Here is an 18,478-nt window from a genome sequence, read left to right as displayed (position 1 = left end):
AAAACCCAACGGAGATTCCGTCATGTTGGCCAACGACGAACGGACATCTCTGCTGTACGCTAGTGGGCGATCATCGAGCGAGGGGGGAACATTGTCGAGTTCAAGCAGCAGTCGATTAGGCCCTCAACTCTTCGGCCCACTACGCTACTGGAAGAACCTTTTCGTTATCTCCATAGCATTTATGCTGACGTTTAGTGCTTACAGTGCACTGGCAAATTTACAGAGTAGTTTAAACTATGGCTCTGGGCTCGGTGTTTCCTCATTATGTGCAATTTACATAGGAGTAATAGTGTCGAGCTTTCTTTCGCCTTTAATCTTGTGGCTGCTGAAAGTCAAGTGGACACTCGTGGTTTGCTGTTTCTTCTACGCCTTGTACTCGGCAGCGAATTTCTACCCAGTGGCATACACACTCATTCCTGCCGCTGGGTTACTGGGACTTGCCGCATCGCCGTTTTGGGCCGCAGTGGGTACATACATCACAACCTCCGCCATCCAACTGGCAGACGTCACGGACAGGGTTCCAGAGACCATCATCAATCGCTTCAATGGCATCTTCTTCTGCTTCTTCCAGTCGGCTCAGGTGTGGGGTAACCTCATCTCCTCGCTCGTTCTGGATGACACATCGACGAGCGTCACGATGGATCACTGTGGTCGAGACAGCTGCGGCAGCAACATCAATTTTACCATTCCTGCAGGAGGAGGGGAGGTGGCCGACAAACAGGTGTCCGTTCTCCTATCAATTTACATTGGAATCGGGCTTCTGGCAGTGGCTATCTTGACTTTCCTCGTGGACAAACTCCCACGGATGAAATTGCGGGATACAAAGTCCCCCGGGCGTCATGTTTGTGACCACCTGACGTCAACGTTTCAAATTATGAAGTCTCCTTACTTGTTTCTTCTCATTCCCCTTATGATGTACAGTGGAGTCGAACAAGCCTTCATTAGCGCAGATTTCACGAAGGTACTTGTATGTTAAGACTTTCGGTACAATATTGTGTGTCATATAATGTGGTTATATATAATGCATAGTCATTGCAATCGATTCTGAATACTAGTACACCTGATCAATTCAAAACTATCTGTTCCGTACGATATGTTTATTGTCAAATTGTTAACCAAGATTAAGTAAAACCAAAACAACAACACTCCTCCCCCCCCCCACACACACACACGTACACAGAGAGAAACCGAAAATTGATAAGGGATGAGTCATATCTTACATGTCATATCGGAGGATACTTTGGCTTTTTAAGAAGGCAAGGAACAAAAAGAAACAAACATAAACATATAATATATGATTTCATGCTCCTTGCAAAAGTACTGACCTCTGCCTTTTTACGAGCGCCACCCACCTGAAAGAGCTGTCATGCTGGACTTAAGTGCTGATGATGAGAATATGACATGCCAAATTAAAGTGTACACCAGCCATTATGAATACAAAAGTAGGATTAATGGTCAGTGTCAGAAATCTTCAGAAAAAAAAAGCCTTAAAGAATTTACTCAAATCCTTACGTATGAGACACTTCATTCTGGGAAAATGCATAATTAGCATAATTACCATATTTACCTGGCAACGCTGTGGTAATAGGACCTACTATAAAACCAAAAGTGTTCGCGTGCATTTCAATTTTGCGAGAGGGAAGACTCACGAAATTGAAATGCACGCGAAAGTTCTCGTTTACACAACACATGCATTATGCATTGAATGCCAGTGGCATGCAATTAGTGTAAAATCTTATGCCGCGAAAAAGGCCGTCGGCTACATGATCGCGAAACTTTCATGCCGCGAAAATATCTTGCTTTACAGTAATGGTAGCGACCCCCTGTGAGAGCACCCTGTCCCTGGGAAAATAACACATTATTCAGGGTGATAGTATGAAAGAGACATGCAAAAGAAAAAGGTTAAGCTCTGAAAATTTCAAGACATTGCTGATATACACCAATTACTAAAGTAACGCTGGGGGATCGTGCGTTTCATCAGGAGTTGTTAGCCGTAGCCTTAGACTCTGAATCTAAAACAAAAAACAAAAAAAAAAAACCTAAATGTCAAATAGGAATGTAGAAGTAAACAGTGTTATCTTGCCACTAGATTAACGACTGACTGCTGAAAATGACCATTTGATCAGTGCAGAAAACCCACTTTATATTTGTTTGTTTGTGTGTTTTGGGTTTTTGTGTACCTATCAATAAGGTTTATACATATTTTGTTATATGTCCCATTATTTCTCCTTGTATTTCCCATGATGCACCCAGTCGTTTGTGAGCTGCACCAAAGGACCCGGAATGGTCGGCTACGCCATGATCGGGTTCGGTGTGGCCGACGCTCTGGCGTCGGTCACCTTCGGACAGCTGGAGAAGTATACTGGTCGCATTGCCATCTTCATGTTCGGCGGCATCCTCCACCTGGCTCTGATGATCGTCTTTGAGGTGTGGAACCCGCACACCTCGGCCATGTGGCAGCTGATCTTACTGTCGGTGGGATGGGGAATCGGAGACGCCGTGTGGCAAACACAGATACAATGTAAGCGGACCTCCTTTAATGACGTCTTACACGATGCCAACTGTATAGATACGATGAGGTGTCCCTTGTTGCATGTCATCAGCTTCCCCCCCCCCCCCCCCACCAAAAAAAAAGAAAGATCTAAAATACTTCTCTTTGCGCTATACAGCCTCACATGTTTTATAGTGATGAACCACGTACGTGATTTAATATGGCAGTGAACCGCATTATGAACGCTGGTAGGATGGAAACTCTTAAAAAAGAATTTGTGAGCTCGATTCCATCCCAATGCGTACTTTCAAGGAAGAACAGCTCTGGTTTTTGTTCTACTTTCTTTAATATGACGACATTACTCGTGACCCGGATGTATTTATAAACATGTGCCTGACAACAGTTAGGCGATGATATCGGCAAAGCCATTCAAGAGCAATTTTGACATCATTAAGACATTTGGGAACATGATTTTACATTGCACGTTTGACATTATCATCAATAGCATCATCTGTATATATGCCGTAGCTCTATACACATGTGTACAATATACACACCAAATGCCGAGTGATATAGGCTAATTAATGCATGTTGTTCCCATGAGTGGATGTATTGTTGGCAGCATCCAATCTTTTGAGCAATGTGAGCTTGTAATGTTTTGTGACGTCATTGCGGCGTCACAGTACAGTGCACTCCCGTTATAACGAAATTTCGTTATAACCGAACAAATACAATATATAACGAAAACAAGGAAACCTCGTATGTATATATATATATATATATATATATATATATATATATAATATATATATATATATATATATATATATATATATATATATCTCATATTCTGTTTGCTGAATACTCATCATACACTGGAAAGCTATGTGAAATGTGATGGGATAACTGTATTACATTAATAAACGCAAGTTCCCCTCAGAAACTGTGCGTGACAAAAGGAGCAAACACACAGTGGTGTGAAGCGTTCACCCATGGCCATGCAGAGAAGCTAAAATGCTTGTTCCGCTACGTATTTTCGAAAGCAATTCGCATTTCGTTATAACGGAGCACATTTCTTTTGTTTTTCTTTGTCTGTGGCGCTCGGAAAAGACTTTGTTATAACGGAAATTTCGCTATAACCGTGTTCGTTATAAGCGAAGTTTGTACCATAGACTTTAATGGTGATAATTTTGGGACCAGAAGATTTACTTTGTTATAACGAAATTTCGTTATAACCGTGTTCGTTGTAACGGGAGTGCACTGTATTGATGCTTATGAATTTACGCTGATGCTTGTATCATGATGCAGATCATTCTTTTCTGTTTCTTCCGCTTCACAGCAATAGTTGGAGTGCTGTTCCCTGACGCACAGGAGCCAGCCTTCGCCAACTATCGTCTCTGGCAAGCTGTGGGTTTCGCCATAACATACGCCCTCACAATTCCGCACGCCGTGTGCGTCTCACACAAACTCTACGGAATGATGGCATTCCTTACGTTTTCCCTTTGTTGTTATATCTTCGAAGAGTACGCCATATCTAGGCCTTCGCCACCATGGACCGACTAAACTAGCGCTGTGCTGAAAGAGACAAGTTTTACAGCATGCATTGCAATAAGTGTGGACGACTTCGTTTCAGCTTCCATTAGTGCATCGGGCGTAATGGAGTATGTGCAGTTTCAGTGTTTGGTTTTGAAGTTTCAATAGGAAATTGCATAGTGAGGACAAGTGCAGTGGAAATCAAAACAGTCATGCAAAACAACCCAAAGATATCGATCCCATTAGGATGGTTGAAATGTTAGATTAACAGTTCATATATCTCATCAAACGCAATGATATTGACCTAAAATAGTTTTGATGTTTGGTGGTTGCGTTTAGACAGCTTCCATTAGTGATTTTTTTTACATGTGCGATTCTATTTCCTGAAAAAGCAGCAGCTACTGGCAAATGAGAAACTGGAGCACTGACTTCAACTCAGCAGAGTTCAGTTAATTCATTTCTTCAACTTTTTCATGATACAAAAGTCGAACGAAAATGCTGTAATCATAAAGATTAAAGATACACACTGTAAATGCATAATGCATAGACGAAGTATATACGATAATAAATTCAAAGACACACATGAAAGTATTATATACTGATGGTCGATTTTCTCCCAAGCAAGTTATAAGTAACAAATCGTATATCTATAATGACACTGTTGAAAATATCTTTATTTCTTCTTGTAATAGAATAAAACATGAAGACATTTATTGTACGCTCCCTTGTACAGTCATAATGTTATCATAACAATGTATATCTAATGATAATGTTTGGTTTGTTTAAAATCTATTATGGTCTGGTATAATGTCAGTATTGTCTGGGGCAAATTAGTTTTTTTCATTAGGGTCCCATTTTTTTTCTTTTAAAATAACGGCAACAACAGAATAAAACTTGTCACAGGGCTGTCTCAAAAAGCAAAGTTACTCGATGTGCCTCTTAAAAATGCATTAAATAATCGTTAATCTACACTGTAAAAACATGGATGTTAGATTTAACACCATGGGTGTTAAATCTAACACCGATCAAACTTCAATAGAGGACCACACCCACAGGTGTAGAAAATGCACTGTGATGGTGTTGAAAAGTGTTCACCTGACACTTCGTGGTGTTAATTTGACACTGTACCTGGTGTTAATTCAAAAATGACACCACATGGTGTTGATTTGATATTTGTTGGTGTTAATATCAATGGTTTAACACCCGTCCAGCTCCAATAAGAGACCACACCAGCTGGTGTTACTGTGGTGTAAATTTATTTTCACATTTTTTCAAAAATCTAGTATTTTAATGTAAAATTCTTGATCGTCTTGTTTAAATTAAAAATCAACAAGAAGTGCAGTTACTAAGAAACTCTTCAAAAAACAGTTTTATATTTGGAAATGACACCCGGAGGTGTTGATTTAACACCATAAATGAACACCGAAAATTTAACACCAGCTCGGTGTTCACTATTCAACACCAGACTTTTTGCAGTGTACGGATTAAGAGGGAAAACGGAACAGTGCAGGGGATGGGGAGGGGTGAACGATGAGATCAATAAACTTAAAGAGCAAGTATAGGTTAATGAAATCAAACGCAAGGATGATATTAGTATAATAAGACTTTTCGATTTGCCGAATTAAGGTATTGTTGCAGGACAATGTATCGTAATGTGGTCAGTACTACTATGGTTTATTATTGGCTTCACAAAACTAATGATATCATTCATAATTGACTGTTGTTATAGTACTTATTAACGGCTTTTATAACTCTTTACTGTATTGACATAAAAGTTTATCTTTCATTTTTCTTTTGAAGGGGCTTCGGAGTGGCAATTGCTTTATATAATCGAGAGGGCGTTTCACATTCCTAGCTCATGATGTCTCGAGGAATTATTATGACCTATCCGGTATTAAAGATTGGGACTATTCAAATAATTTTGAGTATACATGTCGGCCTTCGGGTAAGATTGGAAGTTTATATCATATAGAAACGAATTTCTACATAAAGGCGAACTATACATTTTGTGCACTTGAACAGTTCGTAGAATATATCTTATACTAATGGGAATTTTGATTTGTAATATGAAGCGTTAATATTTGCAGGGCTGTTGGGCTATGTAAGAAGATAATACAATTTCTTCTGTATATATTCTGTATAAAAGAAGAAATTATGGTTGTATTTAGATGTGCCACTCTTTCCCCATATATTTTCTTATGTAATTCATAAATGTTTCGATTAAAGTGATATATAGCTAAGGATAATTTTTGCAGCAAGAAATACTTTATTTTATATATTATATCTATTCCCTCTGCCATGAGGGGTAGCTGGCTATATTCCAAGTTAACTGGTCACAAGTGTATTGCCTAAGAATTTTGTGCAATGATTATAACCATCGATTTTGTCCCATAACGGAACGGCAGATGTGCGTTCATGTTTGTAGTTTAGAATTGCAACACATTAGTTTGGCTATCCAAAGACAGTTTGCTACATTTGAAAATGTCACTATTTTGATTAATTCCACAATTCATATGTTGACTAGGAGATTCAGATTTTCATGGGCGGCTAGAATAGAGCTAGGTATCATCAGCAATCATTGTGAATTTGACTATTGACATAATTCATATATTTCAAAACTTATACGGGGCAAGTATGGATCCCTGAGGAATTCCACATTGGATATTATATGACGATTAATTACAATTGTAAATGAAATTTGATTCTTGCCTATTATATTAAACTTTTAAGCTAAGAGACAGCAATCTCATGGATAGCATAATTATTCAGTTTCGTGATCAGTGGTATTGAAAACCTTACTTAATTCAGTCTCCCATGTCAAGTTTTAAGAATGTGTCTGAACTAAATGTATAATAATGGACTACGGAACTGTCACATGTAACTTTTTGTTTGAAGTTGACGAAGTTTTAGCCTGACTCATCATTAAGAACAAAAATTAGATTTCCTAGAGCAGTCGCTTCAGAAACGATTTATTTATTTAAATAAATGAAATTCTTGCGTACAGATGTCTTTATTACGACTGATTGACAAATTGCCCTATATCGACGTCAATACGCACTGAATTAATTGGTGTTAACTAGTAGCCACGAAAAAATTATGGGCAAATACATACTTGGGAGGGATTCGAATCTGCGACCTCCTGATTACTGGACAGGCGTTCGTTGTCGGTGGTCTAGTGGATATGACCCCTGTCCGGTAATCAGGAGGTGGCAGGTTCGAATCCTTCCCGAGTATTTGTGCCCATGATTTCTTTTGTCGTGGCTACTACTAAATACTGTACATACTTATTAATTCGGTACTTATTCACGTCGTATAGGGCAATTTGTCAGTCAGTTGCAACGAGTCATTTGGATGAAATACCATTTCATGCCCTAGTTGACCATATCAAAATGACAGGATTAGGCTCAGTTCAATCAGATTCGCAAGAATTTCATGAACGTCGGATTTGACATGGAAAGTATATAATACACTTTTGGCCACCTACATTGAAAGTGTTTTCTTTTTTTTAACAGTGATTTTGATCAAAGAAATTCAATGAGGTAATATGATATCGTCGCTTCCGATGATATGCATTTATCTATTAAAAAAAGAATATGCGTTTGGCGGCTAACTCAGTTTTTATAGCCACACCTCCTTACAAATCGTCTTTGAATATTTTTACAACTCTGAAAGCATATATTATGTACCAGATGCGCAGAATACAAATTTTGTTATGTTCTTATATGGCGTTTATTGTTTCATTGCCTCCAAAACAGGCAGAAAGAAATACATCGCTTTGAATTGAATAATGATTTGTGGACGGTTAATGATGTGTCACTTTGACTACTATTATACTTTGTCAAACAAGTGAGACAACAAATACGATATTTTCAATACTATCTCAATGTACAGTGTATAATTATACGCTGTGTCCACGAATCACGCATGGATGATAATGATGTATACCGAAAGAAATCGCTAGCCGATTCAGTTGTTTGTGACAGGCTTGTCCCTTTCCCATTTCTTCAAAAAGAATGAGTTGAGGTGATGCTCGGTGAACCAAAAAGAAATGACATAATTTATCACTAGACAGAAAAGCCTTAATTGTATCTTCATATCTTTGTCAAAATTATTTGCAAAATAATGTATTGATTTGTATTAATCCGACAGAAAATGTAAAAACTGTATATAGATTTATAGTGTGTTAGTGTATGTCTCCGTTGTCCGTCCGTCCGTCCGTGCGTCTTAAAAACCGTATGGTATCCAAGTGGAACCTGCAAAATGTATTTCGTCTTTTTTTTTCTTCATTTAATGGAATGTGGTCTGCGGATCTTTTACTTGAATGTGTATGGGTATTTGTATGAGTAGTACATTGCATACAGGTTTATTGTGTGGATGATTGTTTTCAAATTAAAGCTACCTATGTACCTTTAGTTGTATTAACGCTGTCTTCGGAATGCACTTAAAGAGGTTCAGGTACTTGTTGATAGTCCCGTGTATTTTGTCAACAATCTTTACTCTTGTATCATTCATACACTGTATTTACAATTATAATGCTATACCAATTTGTATTCAGTCTTTGCGGTTGATCTCTTACAATTTTCAGTCCTTACTTGTCTTCCGGTTTAAATTCTATGTTTGACTAGAAGCAGAGGTTTTTTTTTATAACCATTTGTCAGTATAAGGTGCAGTCGTCGAGACATTCCTAGTATTATGTAAGGCAGAAGATTACGAACACGCTTCTCGTCAGGTTTATTGTAATAAAACAAATGGAGAGTTTCATCGCAAAATGGGCTAAGCGCTAAGTGCCATTTTTGACATTTTAAAGTAAGTCGGTCATCAGATAGAGCAAAATAAAACCTTCCTAGTGATATCACACATGTAAAATAGTAAGGAATTGAAGTTATAATTACAAGTATTCCGTATTTTCTTATTATCGTCTTTGTTTTATATGCAAGACTTTAGTCTCAAGTGTCTTATTTTGACAATGGAGTTAGCTCGTTTTGCGAAAAAAAAAAACTCTTCAAAATATTCCTTTACATACTTTGTAGGAACCAACATTTTTTCAGGAAGTATTGTTAGCAGTATACAAACAAGTGAATGTTTACCTCGTGTATCATGAAATGAGATTAGATACTCATTACGAATATTGTGATTGGAGATTAATGTAATACACCGTATGTACAGGGTAGAACTCATGCGAATTTCAGTTACAATTTTCATTTTGATATCTGTTTGTCAATCAACGTATTAACAGATTTTACGTAAAATATATAAAAGGTATCTAAAAGTATCCTATAAATGCCTTCTACCAGACACTATTGTCGTACAGAGTTACTATGTACAATTACTAAGTATATTATTAAATTTGCATAGCTTTATTGGAACCAGTTAAGAAATTGTCCAGTGACAATGTAACTTATCATGATGCGTCCCTTGTGTTTGATTTAGTCAGTTATGTGCATTGCATTTTGTGTGCATGTTTATAATTGTGTCAAGCATGTACATGTGTTCGTCTGTATATGTGTGTCGCTTCAATCAGTGTCAATTTTGCTTGTAAATCATTGGTTTCTAGAATCATATCGTGATCAGAGAGTATTATTCTTATACATGTACTCTAAATCTTGTTTAAAAGGAGGAAGAGAGGACACTGAATAACAGTAATTGTCTCTGAATTGTAATAGATAGAAGGAATCGACGTCATCAAATCCAATAATAGGGAGCTTTAGATTTTCGCGACGGAGACGTTCAGAAGGAAAAAGAAAACATGTTCTGAGCATGAGCAAAATCGCATATCAAAGTCGATCTATGAATAGCTCGCGTCGTCTGAGTTTTTACTAGGCGTTCTGTGCTATTTTTACGTCCGCTCAATTATTTACGATGTAGGGAGCTACTCATGGAGCTGCATGTACTTTATGCACCGATCATAATATGGGGGTGCCATTTTATTTTTTATAGGTTGCGTCTCGGCGTAATCTAAAGCTACCTTTCAGCACGTCGCAGGGGAGAAGAGAACGTCCAGCTCAAGCGTCGTCTCAAGCGTCCGCGCCGCAAATCTAAAGCTCCCCATTGTAAGATGATTTCATTACCTGTCTTTGAAGTTGCCCTGTACTATCGTTACTATCGGTTCCGGGGAATTGTGTCCAATATTGATACAAATGTAGAAGGGAGCTTTAGATTTGCCAAGCGAACGTTAAGACGACTCTCTCCTCTCTCCCTACGTCGTGTTCCAAAGTAGTTTTAGATTTCGCGAAGACTAATAGTCCCTCCATAATAAGTCGTTCGTGAACGTAGTCAATAATGCCATCAAGTAGCTCTCTGCGTCGTGAATTTGCCGAATGGACTCTAAAATGGCCCAGAACCGTCGTTGGTTTAAGACGACGCAAATCCTGATTTTTTCCCCTCTTAACGTTCGCGTCGCAAATCTAAAACTCCCTCAACATAACACGTTCAATGAAACAAGAAATGTGGTAATTTGATTGCATACTTTACTCGAACATTATTGACTGTCCATCTATTCCTGTGACACCAAAGATTACAGAGCTAACTAACATCTAACATGTCTAATACTATAGTAGCTATTTCTGACATTTGGTAATATATTCCTTTCATACACTACTGATATTATCTGCAATATAGCTTCAGTCAAGTCTACCTCAACATTGATACAGAAGTGTAATATATGAAAGACAAATGTAGGAGATATATTTCTCCTTTCCAGTGTTATGGATATAATATGAATCTTTTAAAGAATATTATGCTTAATCGAATGCTGTAACAGTCCTTTCTCCCTTTAATTGTTCCCCTGCGACCACCTTACAGCAAAAGGTCTTATGCAGCTTGCATGAAGAGTTTTATGTAATGACTGAGATATTTTCCCCACCTGATGCAAAATTCAGAATCGTTTTGAAAGTGGGGAATGTTATGATTTTATTTCCCCCTTCCAACCCTGCGGGGGTCTCTTTATAGTCTTACACCTATGGACGACGATACACGAAGCAATACTCTGGTTCTCCCATACCAATTATTAGACCTCACTCAATTTCAAAACTGCTTGTTCTCTTTTACAAGGGCATATTCGTTACCCCTTGCTCATTTTGTTCCTATTCAGCAAGTAATATAGGCAGATAATTTGTGTATTTTGATTTGTTTGCCTAAATACCCCGCCCCAAAAAAAAAAGAAAAAAGAATAGACAATCTTTTGTCATGGTTTTTTCTTTTTCCATTTGGAACAAATCTGGTCTACCCTCGGAATCGTAGCAGATGTGAATGGTATATGAAAGATATACAACCTGACCTCAAAGCCTATAACGACGTGTATTATGCTCTGCATGTCAGCGACGCATGAAATACTTAGAATGCTGATATCTTTCAGCCACCTGATGCCGCTACACCCCATTGCTAATAGCCGTTATCAATTAACGGGGGGAGGGGGGTTGGGGAACCCGGTTAAGTATGTACACTGTACCCAAAACAAAAGACAGTTGCGGTAGTATTTCTCATGTAAATACATATACACATTGCTTTTGCGTGGATCAACAATTTTTCTTTCTGTTTGTGCAATGTCTTAATCCCACGCCGGCTTTGTAATATATCTCGGTGATTTCACAGTGCTGAAACTTCGATATAGGAAAATTATTTGGACGTCTTTTCGTGTAATCACTGTGCATGAAGCCATGTGACATACCACACCATTAGCTGGTGTCCTTACTGTATAATTAAATTTTGTCTTGTTTCCGCAACCACATTGTTTCGTCAGGATCAATCCGTCCGCTTTCATAATACGCTCAACGAGGCTCTTCAACTCTTCTTTGAAATCTTCTTTTGAAAACAAGGTGCTTGGGGTCGATTCTGCAGATGATACTTCACTAGCGTATACCAGTTATAATCTATCCAACGGGTCATACAATATTTCCCATTACGCTCGACCTGTTCGTGCGCCAATCTCTTGTGGAAGTATACGCGGTTGTGGAGTGGAAGTAAACATTTTTCACACAGCTACAAGAACTGAGACATTGCCATAAAGTCGACAACCTGAGCCATTGTCTTTCCGAAGATGTCGTACAGTCCGAGACCCGATGACATTCATCTAGACGATCGTGTTGTATTGTCAGAAAAATCACAAAACAACGATGATGTCTCGGAGTCCACGATGGCCAACGATGAACAGTCGTCGCTGCTTGGGTGCGAAAGTCCGTCGAAATTTGGCAAGTCGCTTAGGACGTTGCCAAATTCAACCAACAGCCCTCATTGCCCTCAACTATTTAGTCCACTACGATACTGGAAAAACGTAATAGCTGTCTCCGTTGCATTCATGCTAACAATGAGTGCCTTCGGCGCTCTGGCAAATTTACAGAGTAGTCTCAACTCTAGTTCTGGGCTGGGTGTGGCGTCACTCTTTGCTCTGTACGTTGGACTTATCCTATCGAGTTTCGTAACGCCATTCATTGTGTGGCTTTTAAGTGTAAAGCGGACGCTTGTGGTTTGCTGTTTCTTCTACGTCTTGTATACAGCAACCAATTTCTACCCAGAGGTGTACACACTCATTCCTGCCGCAGGGTTACTGGGACTTGCCGCATCGCCGTTTTGGGCGGCAGCGAATACGTATGTAACGACATCAGCCATCCAACTAGCTGATGTGACGGATGACGTTTCCGAAACCGTTATTAATCGCTTCAATGGAATCTTCTTCTGTTTCTGTCGGTCAGCTCAGGTATGGGGTAACCTCATCTCTTCACTCGTCCTCCACGAAACGTCGACTGCTGTAACGATGGAGCACTGTGGCCGCGACAGCTGCGGCAGCAGCATCAATTTTGCCATTCCAAAAGGAGGAGGACATGTTCCAGACAAGCAGGTGTCCGTTCTCCTCTCCATCTATATAGGAATCGGTCTCCTGGCAGTTGCTACATTGACTTTCCTCCTGGACAGACTCCCAGTGAAGAGTAATCAGGAGGAGAACGGGGCCCCGAGGAATCAAGTTTATGATCACCTAACATCTTTATTTCGTCTCATGAAGTCTCCTTACTTGTTGCTTCTTATTCCCATCATGATCTATTCTGGCGCTGAGCAAGCTTTCATTAGCGCAGATTTCACACAGGTACCTGTATTACAATATATATATATATATATATATATATATATGTATATGTATATATATATATATATATATATATAATATATATATATATATATATATATATATATATACATATATATTGGAACAAGGAAGGGAAAACTGACCAGAAACAAATAATAAATAGTGAAAACTTTGAGCAAAGAAAATGGGTTTTCATTGGGATTCGAACCCGAGACCTCCGGATTACTAGACCGGTGCTCTACCGACTGAGCTATTGAAAGCCCTAGATACACACACTATAGCTTCTGACCACACGAGCAAAGAGAGTTAAGGGTTTGGGACGAACACCGATCTAGGGCTTTCAATAGCCCATGTCATCATCCTTCATTGTGATTTGTCGTAAATTTCGAAAACATTCTCATTCCTCATCCGATCACTATAAATTCTAAAATTCTGTACCCAGTTTAACCAGTTTGTAGTTATTCAAATTTAAGACTCCGAAAATCTTCCTGAGGTTTCCTTTAAAATACTTAATGGAAGGCGCATGATGATATAAACAAAAAAAAAATAGATGATTTACCGCTATTGAAAATTAAAATCTACAGAATGTACGTTAAAAAAAGAGTAAATGAATCTCTGCTACATCAGGGCGTTTATGATGAGTCAGTGAAAGTAAGCATACATTTTCTTATAATAAGGCTTTGAATGCTTGTAGCGATTGTGATTTCTTAATGAAATTTGGGAGCGAATTCAATATCTTATCTCCTGCATATCTAAAGCACCTACGTCCTACATGTATATCAAAACAGACAATATTCGGTTTGGGTGGTATACCCTCAAGGATAACACATCTATGGTGGTACCGCATTAGAAGAATCAGCTGCTCTTGTATCAAAACCATTTCTGTCAAAAGTAATTTTATACATTTAGGTGGGGACAAGGCCATGGATGCATTTATTTGTCGACAAAAATAATTCGTTCTCTTTTTAGGGACTGTATTCATTTCCATTAACAGTTTACTTTCATGACAGAGATTGATACAATGAATTGTGCTGCCCTCTTTTGCAAACAAAAACGAACATCTCTATTTTTGACCAAACAATATTCCCAGACTGAACATGAATAATTAATACATGATTAAAAATGATACTAACCACCTTGTACATAAGTTTCTGTGAAGTGATATTCAAAATGCATGATTAACTGTATAGAGATAGATTGGGCAACATTTTGTGTGGTCATCCCATTAGACCGACACCCTCGAGTCATACCGTCCACGAGTTCACCATTGACAAAGAAAGGTCCATGAGTCATAAATATAGCCCACGAGCCATACAACCCATGAGCTCTGACACTAGACAAATAAGGTCCATGAGTCTGACAGTAGGCAAACAAGGCCTACATGTTCCACTCTACGCAACATTGTGCTAACATATCTGTTCCAAAAGGTGTTAAATCCACAAAGTTATTTTTAAAAAATCCTTTTCTTTTTAAATCCAAGTAGTCACGTATTTTTTTTTCTAGGAACATTTTCTTATGCCATTATGTGTTACAATTATTATGAAAAATGAAATTACTGGGTGAAAACACTTAGAAGCGTGTTAAATAAAAATCCACTTTTTCTCCTAACCATCAAAAGAACATTTAGGACTGCTTGGAAAGGAACTCTTCATGTTTTTATAAATACACACACACAAACACACACGCACATACATGTATAAATAATATATATATATATATATATATATATATATATATATATAATATATATATATAACTGTGGATCAGCTCTATAGGGAGATATTATGATCATGATGACTTTTAAGGAGATACACGACCTTAGGGAAATAATTTGTGTCGCGGTACCGTTTTCAGATATTGTTCTTGGCGTCTCCTCTATCTGACAGTCTGGAATAGTGTCTCTGTCGGCAAGTTGCCATTTTAACCTATTATTCTTCGTTTAATCACATTTTATAATAGCTAATCACGTAGCTCAATTTTCTCGTTATTCACAATGCACATCAGTCTTTCGTGAGCTGCACCCAGGGTCCAGGGATGGTTGGATACGTTATGATCGGGTACGGCGGGGCCGACGCTCTTGCCTCGGTCATCTTCGGGCAGCTAGAAGAGTACACCGGTCGCATCGCCATCTTTATTTTCGGCGGCCTTCTGCACTTGGCTCTGATGATTGTCTTTCAGATGTGGAATCCGCTCACCTCGGCCCTGTGGCAGCTACTTTTGATGTCAGTGGGATGGGGAGTAGGGGATTCCGTCTTGCGAACTCAGATACACTGTAAGTGTCCCTTCTTCCTCGAAAGCTGTAATTTAAGATTATTTCAGGATAGAAAATAACTTATTTTGTCTGTTGGTAATCAGTAGCTCGTCTTTTGGAGATGGAATATAGTGAAAATCGTAATGAGATACCACGCAGGGCTACTGTAAGGCAGTCTCAAGAATGTTGATAATGGCAAACGGGTATCGCAGCAGTTTGGGCAACTCGGCGCTGTCACTACGGTTTGCACAGCAACACAATTGAAGGTAGTTTCGTTTTGGCACGTACAACCTGCGTATCTTTTTAATAGTTTTATAAATATTTAATATGTATAAGGTCGAAATGGTGCTGCTCCATCTGAAGTACACTTACTTTACTGATACTGGAGCCAAAGGGAATGAATGTATTTTGTAGTTAGCTTACCTCAATCAAATGTTAGACGGTACAGCTTCATTTTGGCGCTCTGATGTAAGAGCTCGTTCAGCAGAGTTCAACAACTTTTAAGATTGATATTGTTCCATCATGTTCAATATTGTAATGCCTGAGTGTTGTTGATTTCTGATACAATTCTTTCCTACCTCTGCATGACAGCAATTCTCGGAGTCCTGTTCCCCGACGCACAGGAGCCGGCTTTTGCCAATCTTCGTCTATGGCAGTCCCTTGGTTTCGCTGTAACCTACGCCATCACCATTCCACACGTTATCTGCGTCACAGCCGAAATCTACGGCCTGATGGCGTTGTTGACATTTTCACTTGTTTGCTACAACTTCATGGAGTACGCCCTCTTGCGGCTCTCCCGTCGTTGACGAGCGTATGGAAAGTATTTACAATGTAATTGTAAAATCTCGAAGAAGACATAATTATATCAACCATAATAATGACCAAACCACTGTCATAAACCTACTCTGAAGAACAACATTCACCTGTTTGAAGAGAGATCTGTGATTGGAAACTTTATGAGAAAAGAGTAGATAATCACGATGGGTCTCTCCAAAATGCAGTTGCTATCTTTGTATCGAAGTTGATGAGACGATATGAAATTGAACTGTAATAGGTATCTTCAAGACTTTCGATGATCAATGAGAGTTTATTTCTGTATTATTATTCGATAAATATATGTAAAACAGCAAATTGGTATCGAACAAATCGAAAAACTTTGGGATTCCAGGGTAGCATTGCATGTTTACAACAATTGAACATAACATCTGTAACGCTATGAGCATTCGTCAAGTACAAAGTCCTGAATGACAAATAACATAGGAAAACTATGTACATGGAATATAGAATTGCGGAAAATATCAGTAATCTCTTATAAACGAAGTATTAAGAATACCAAAGCATACAATACAAGTAATGTGTTGTCTACATTTTTAGGATAATACACTAAGGTTCAGAAAACTGCACCCCTGCTTTCAAAAATCTGAAACTGATACCAAAACTGGAGCAGTTAGTTTGGGAAATTTGAAACTTTGAAAAGAAATACTGATAAAGTTTCAGCCGGTGAGTGAGTCAACCACAATACGTCATAAAGAAACGCTTGATCTCAGGGCAGTTTGTCATTGCTTTCTGTATAGCGCATTTATTTTGGTACAGTACAATATATTACATAAAATCTGTACAGCATAAGCTTGTCACATGATTGGTTCACACTTTATGGTGCTTGGAGGGAAGTTATCCAGCGTTCAGCGGCTGATAACTTACTGTGGTTTGCTCTTTGTCTACGGTACGTAAGTACCTAATCTCGAAGTGTTCGAAAACGCCTTACAACAGCAGACAGATAAATGGACAGTTTGTTTTATTTCTACATTTCACAACGTTATTCCTTCCACGCTCATTTTCCTCCTTTTTTTTTTTCCACAAGAGAATTGTCGTGTATTTGTTTGGGTGTGTGGATTTTTTTTTTCTCTCCTTTTAGCATTTTCGTTGCAAATGAGATGAATGGACTGTCAAAAAAAAACAACTTTAGTTCTAGTTTGTTTTTGTCGAATGTAATCAGACGAAGAGAAGGGTGGAGGCTTTTTAAAGTTATAGGATTTGAAATAAGAGCACTTGAGATTTTGATGGTTGCACGAACCAGTTATATCATACGCAAGTGAAGTAATGTCCAAATGAGATGAGATGATGATGCGGTAGCCTCCCAGCATTTCCTTTTACCTACACACAAATCTTTACTAAATTTCGTCTGTTTTGACATAAAATAATAATGAAAGCCAAACCACTATAGTTTCGTCAACCGCATTTGTGTTGTTTTGTTTTGTTTTTCCTCGCAACTACCCGATCATGACTTCTGTGATATTATGGTATGTAATGCACTTGGATGAATTAGTGACTGGAAATATGGTATTTATCATCTTCGTAAATAAACTTTGTTTGTTTGTTTTATTTCTGTATTAAAAAAAATCAACATAATTATATCATCATTCCATACAATAAGATAACTGTTTTACATGTAAAGGTCATAAAAAATACGGAAGTTGGCCATTTTCAGTAGTGACTATGATTGTCACTTCTGGGGCCTGTTACATAAAGAGTTGCGATTGATCTTACGTTCGATTTATTAAGCGTAACTCGGTGAATCGACCGTAAGTTCCATATTGAGGGTCAGTCCTTTTTCGTAAAGACACCTTCGCTTGATTTCAAGAAAAATCAAGCGCAACTTTCAGTAGTTTTAACGTTATACTTACGATCAATCGCAAAGTTGTCTATGAAACACAATTTTCGATTGATTGCAACTTTCGCTCAATCTTTATGAAATAGACCCCTCGTCTCCTATGGAGCCCTAGCAATAGGACAGTTGTGAACTGACGATATCGTGCCAACTCATTGGCATAATGTTGTTTCGAGCAATTACTCTGTAAAAGCATGTGAATTTTTTAATGCAATAAAACAAAAGGTGTAATAAAACTTCCATCATTCTTTTCATCTCATATTACTCTGTCTTTTATTATCACATTGGTTATTTCAAATCGCACTGTTATTCTTTTCTGTACTGGTAATAATATATTTTGCCAGGTATGGCACCCATTTTTGTCTTGGTTGTCCAGCACGATGTCCAGTCATTTGTCGATGAGGTGCAATAGCAGTCAGAATCATAAGCGACTTGCCGTATTGCCGACACTTAAAGCAA

General features: G+C 38.3%; 2 protein-coding genes across 2 annotated transcripts in view; both read left to right on the top strand.

Annotated features, from left to right (window-relative positions):
- LOC139741395 (protein unc-93 homolog A-like) overlaps nt 1–4,594 on the top strand; it is a 4,668-nt gene extending 74 nt beyond the window's left edge. Inside the window, exons 1-3 of the mRNA XM_071651977.1 lie at nt 1–961; nt 2,254–2,521; nt 3,831–4,594. The exon at nt 1–961 is cut by the window's left edge and continues 74 nt beyond it. Coding sequence (XP_071508078.1) covers nt 1–961; nt 2,254–2,521; nt 3,831–4,054 — 1,453 coding nt within the window. The 3' untranslated portion in view covers nt 4,055–4,594. The remainder of the gene's footprint in view (nt 962–2,253; nt 2,522–3,830) is intronic.
- Nucleotides 4,595–12,059: 7,465 nt separating this feature from the next.
- Nucleotides 12,060–16,157, top strand: LOC139741394 (protein unc-93 homolog A-like). Its single transcript, XM_071651976.1, has 3 exons — nt 12,060–13,100; nt 15,105–15,372; nt 15,943–16,157. Exons 1-3 carry the CDS (start codon nt 12,060–12,062, stop codon nt 16,155–16,157), a joined length of 1,524 nt encoding a protein of 507 aa, XP_071508077.1.
- The last annotated feature ends 2,321 nt before the right edge of the window (nt 16,158–18,478 follow it).

This window comes from Diadema antillarum, unplaced genomic scaffold (assembly GCF_040938485.1).
Source record: "Diadema antillarum isolate AM-2024a unplaced genomic scaffold, OU_Dant_1.0 seq00000927_RagTag, whole genome shotgun sequence".
Lineage (NCBI taxonomy): Eukaryota > Metazoa > Echinodermata > Echinoidea > Diadematoida > Diadematidae > Diadema > Diadema antillarum.
The sequence above is the reverse complement of the archived record's forward strand: the minus strand, read 5'-3'. Positions and strand labels throughout refer to the sequence as shown.

What these genes read in the sequence shown, in the direction of transcription:
- LOC139741394 (XM_071651976.1), top strand. Translation starts at nt 12,060, where the DNA reads ATGTCGTACAGTCCGAGACCCGATGACATTCATCTAGACGATCGTGTT. An exon ending in TTAGCGCAGATTTCACACAG is followed by an intron (nt 13,101 to 15,104) that starts GTACCTGTATTA and finishes AATGCACATCAG; the next exon opens with TCTTTCGTGAGCTGCACCCA. An exon ending in CTTGCGAACTCAGATACACT is followed by an intron (nt 15,373 to 15,942) that starts GTAAGTGTCCCT and finishes TCTGCATGACAG; the next exon opens with CAATTCTCGGAGTCCTGTTC.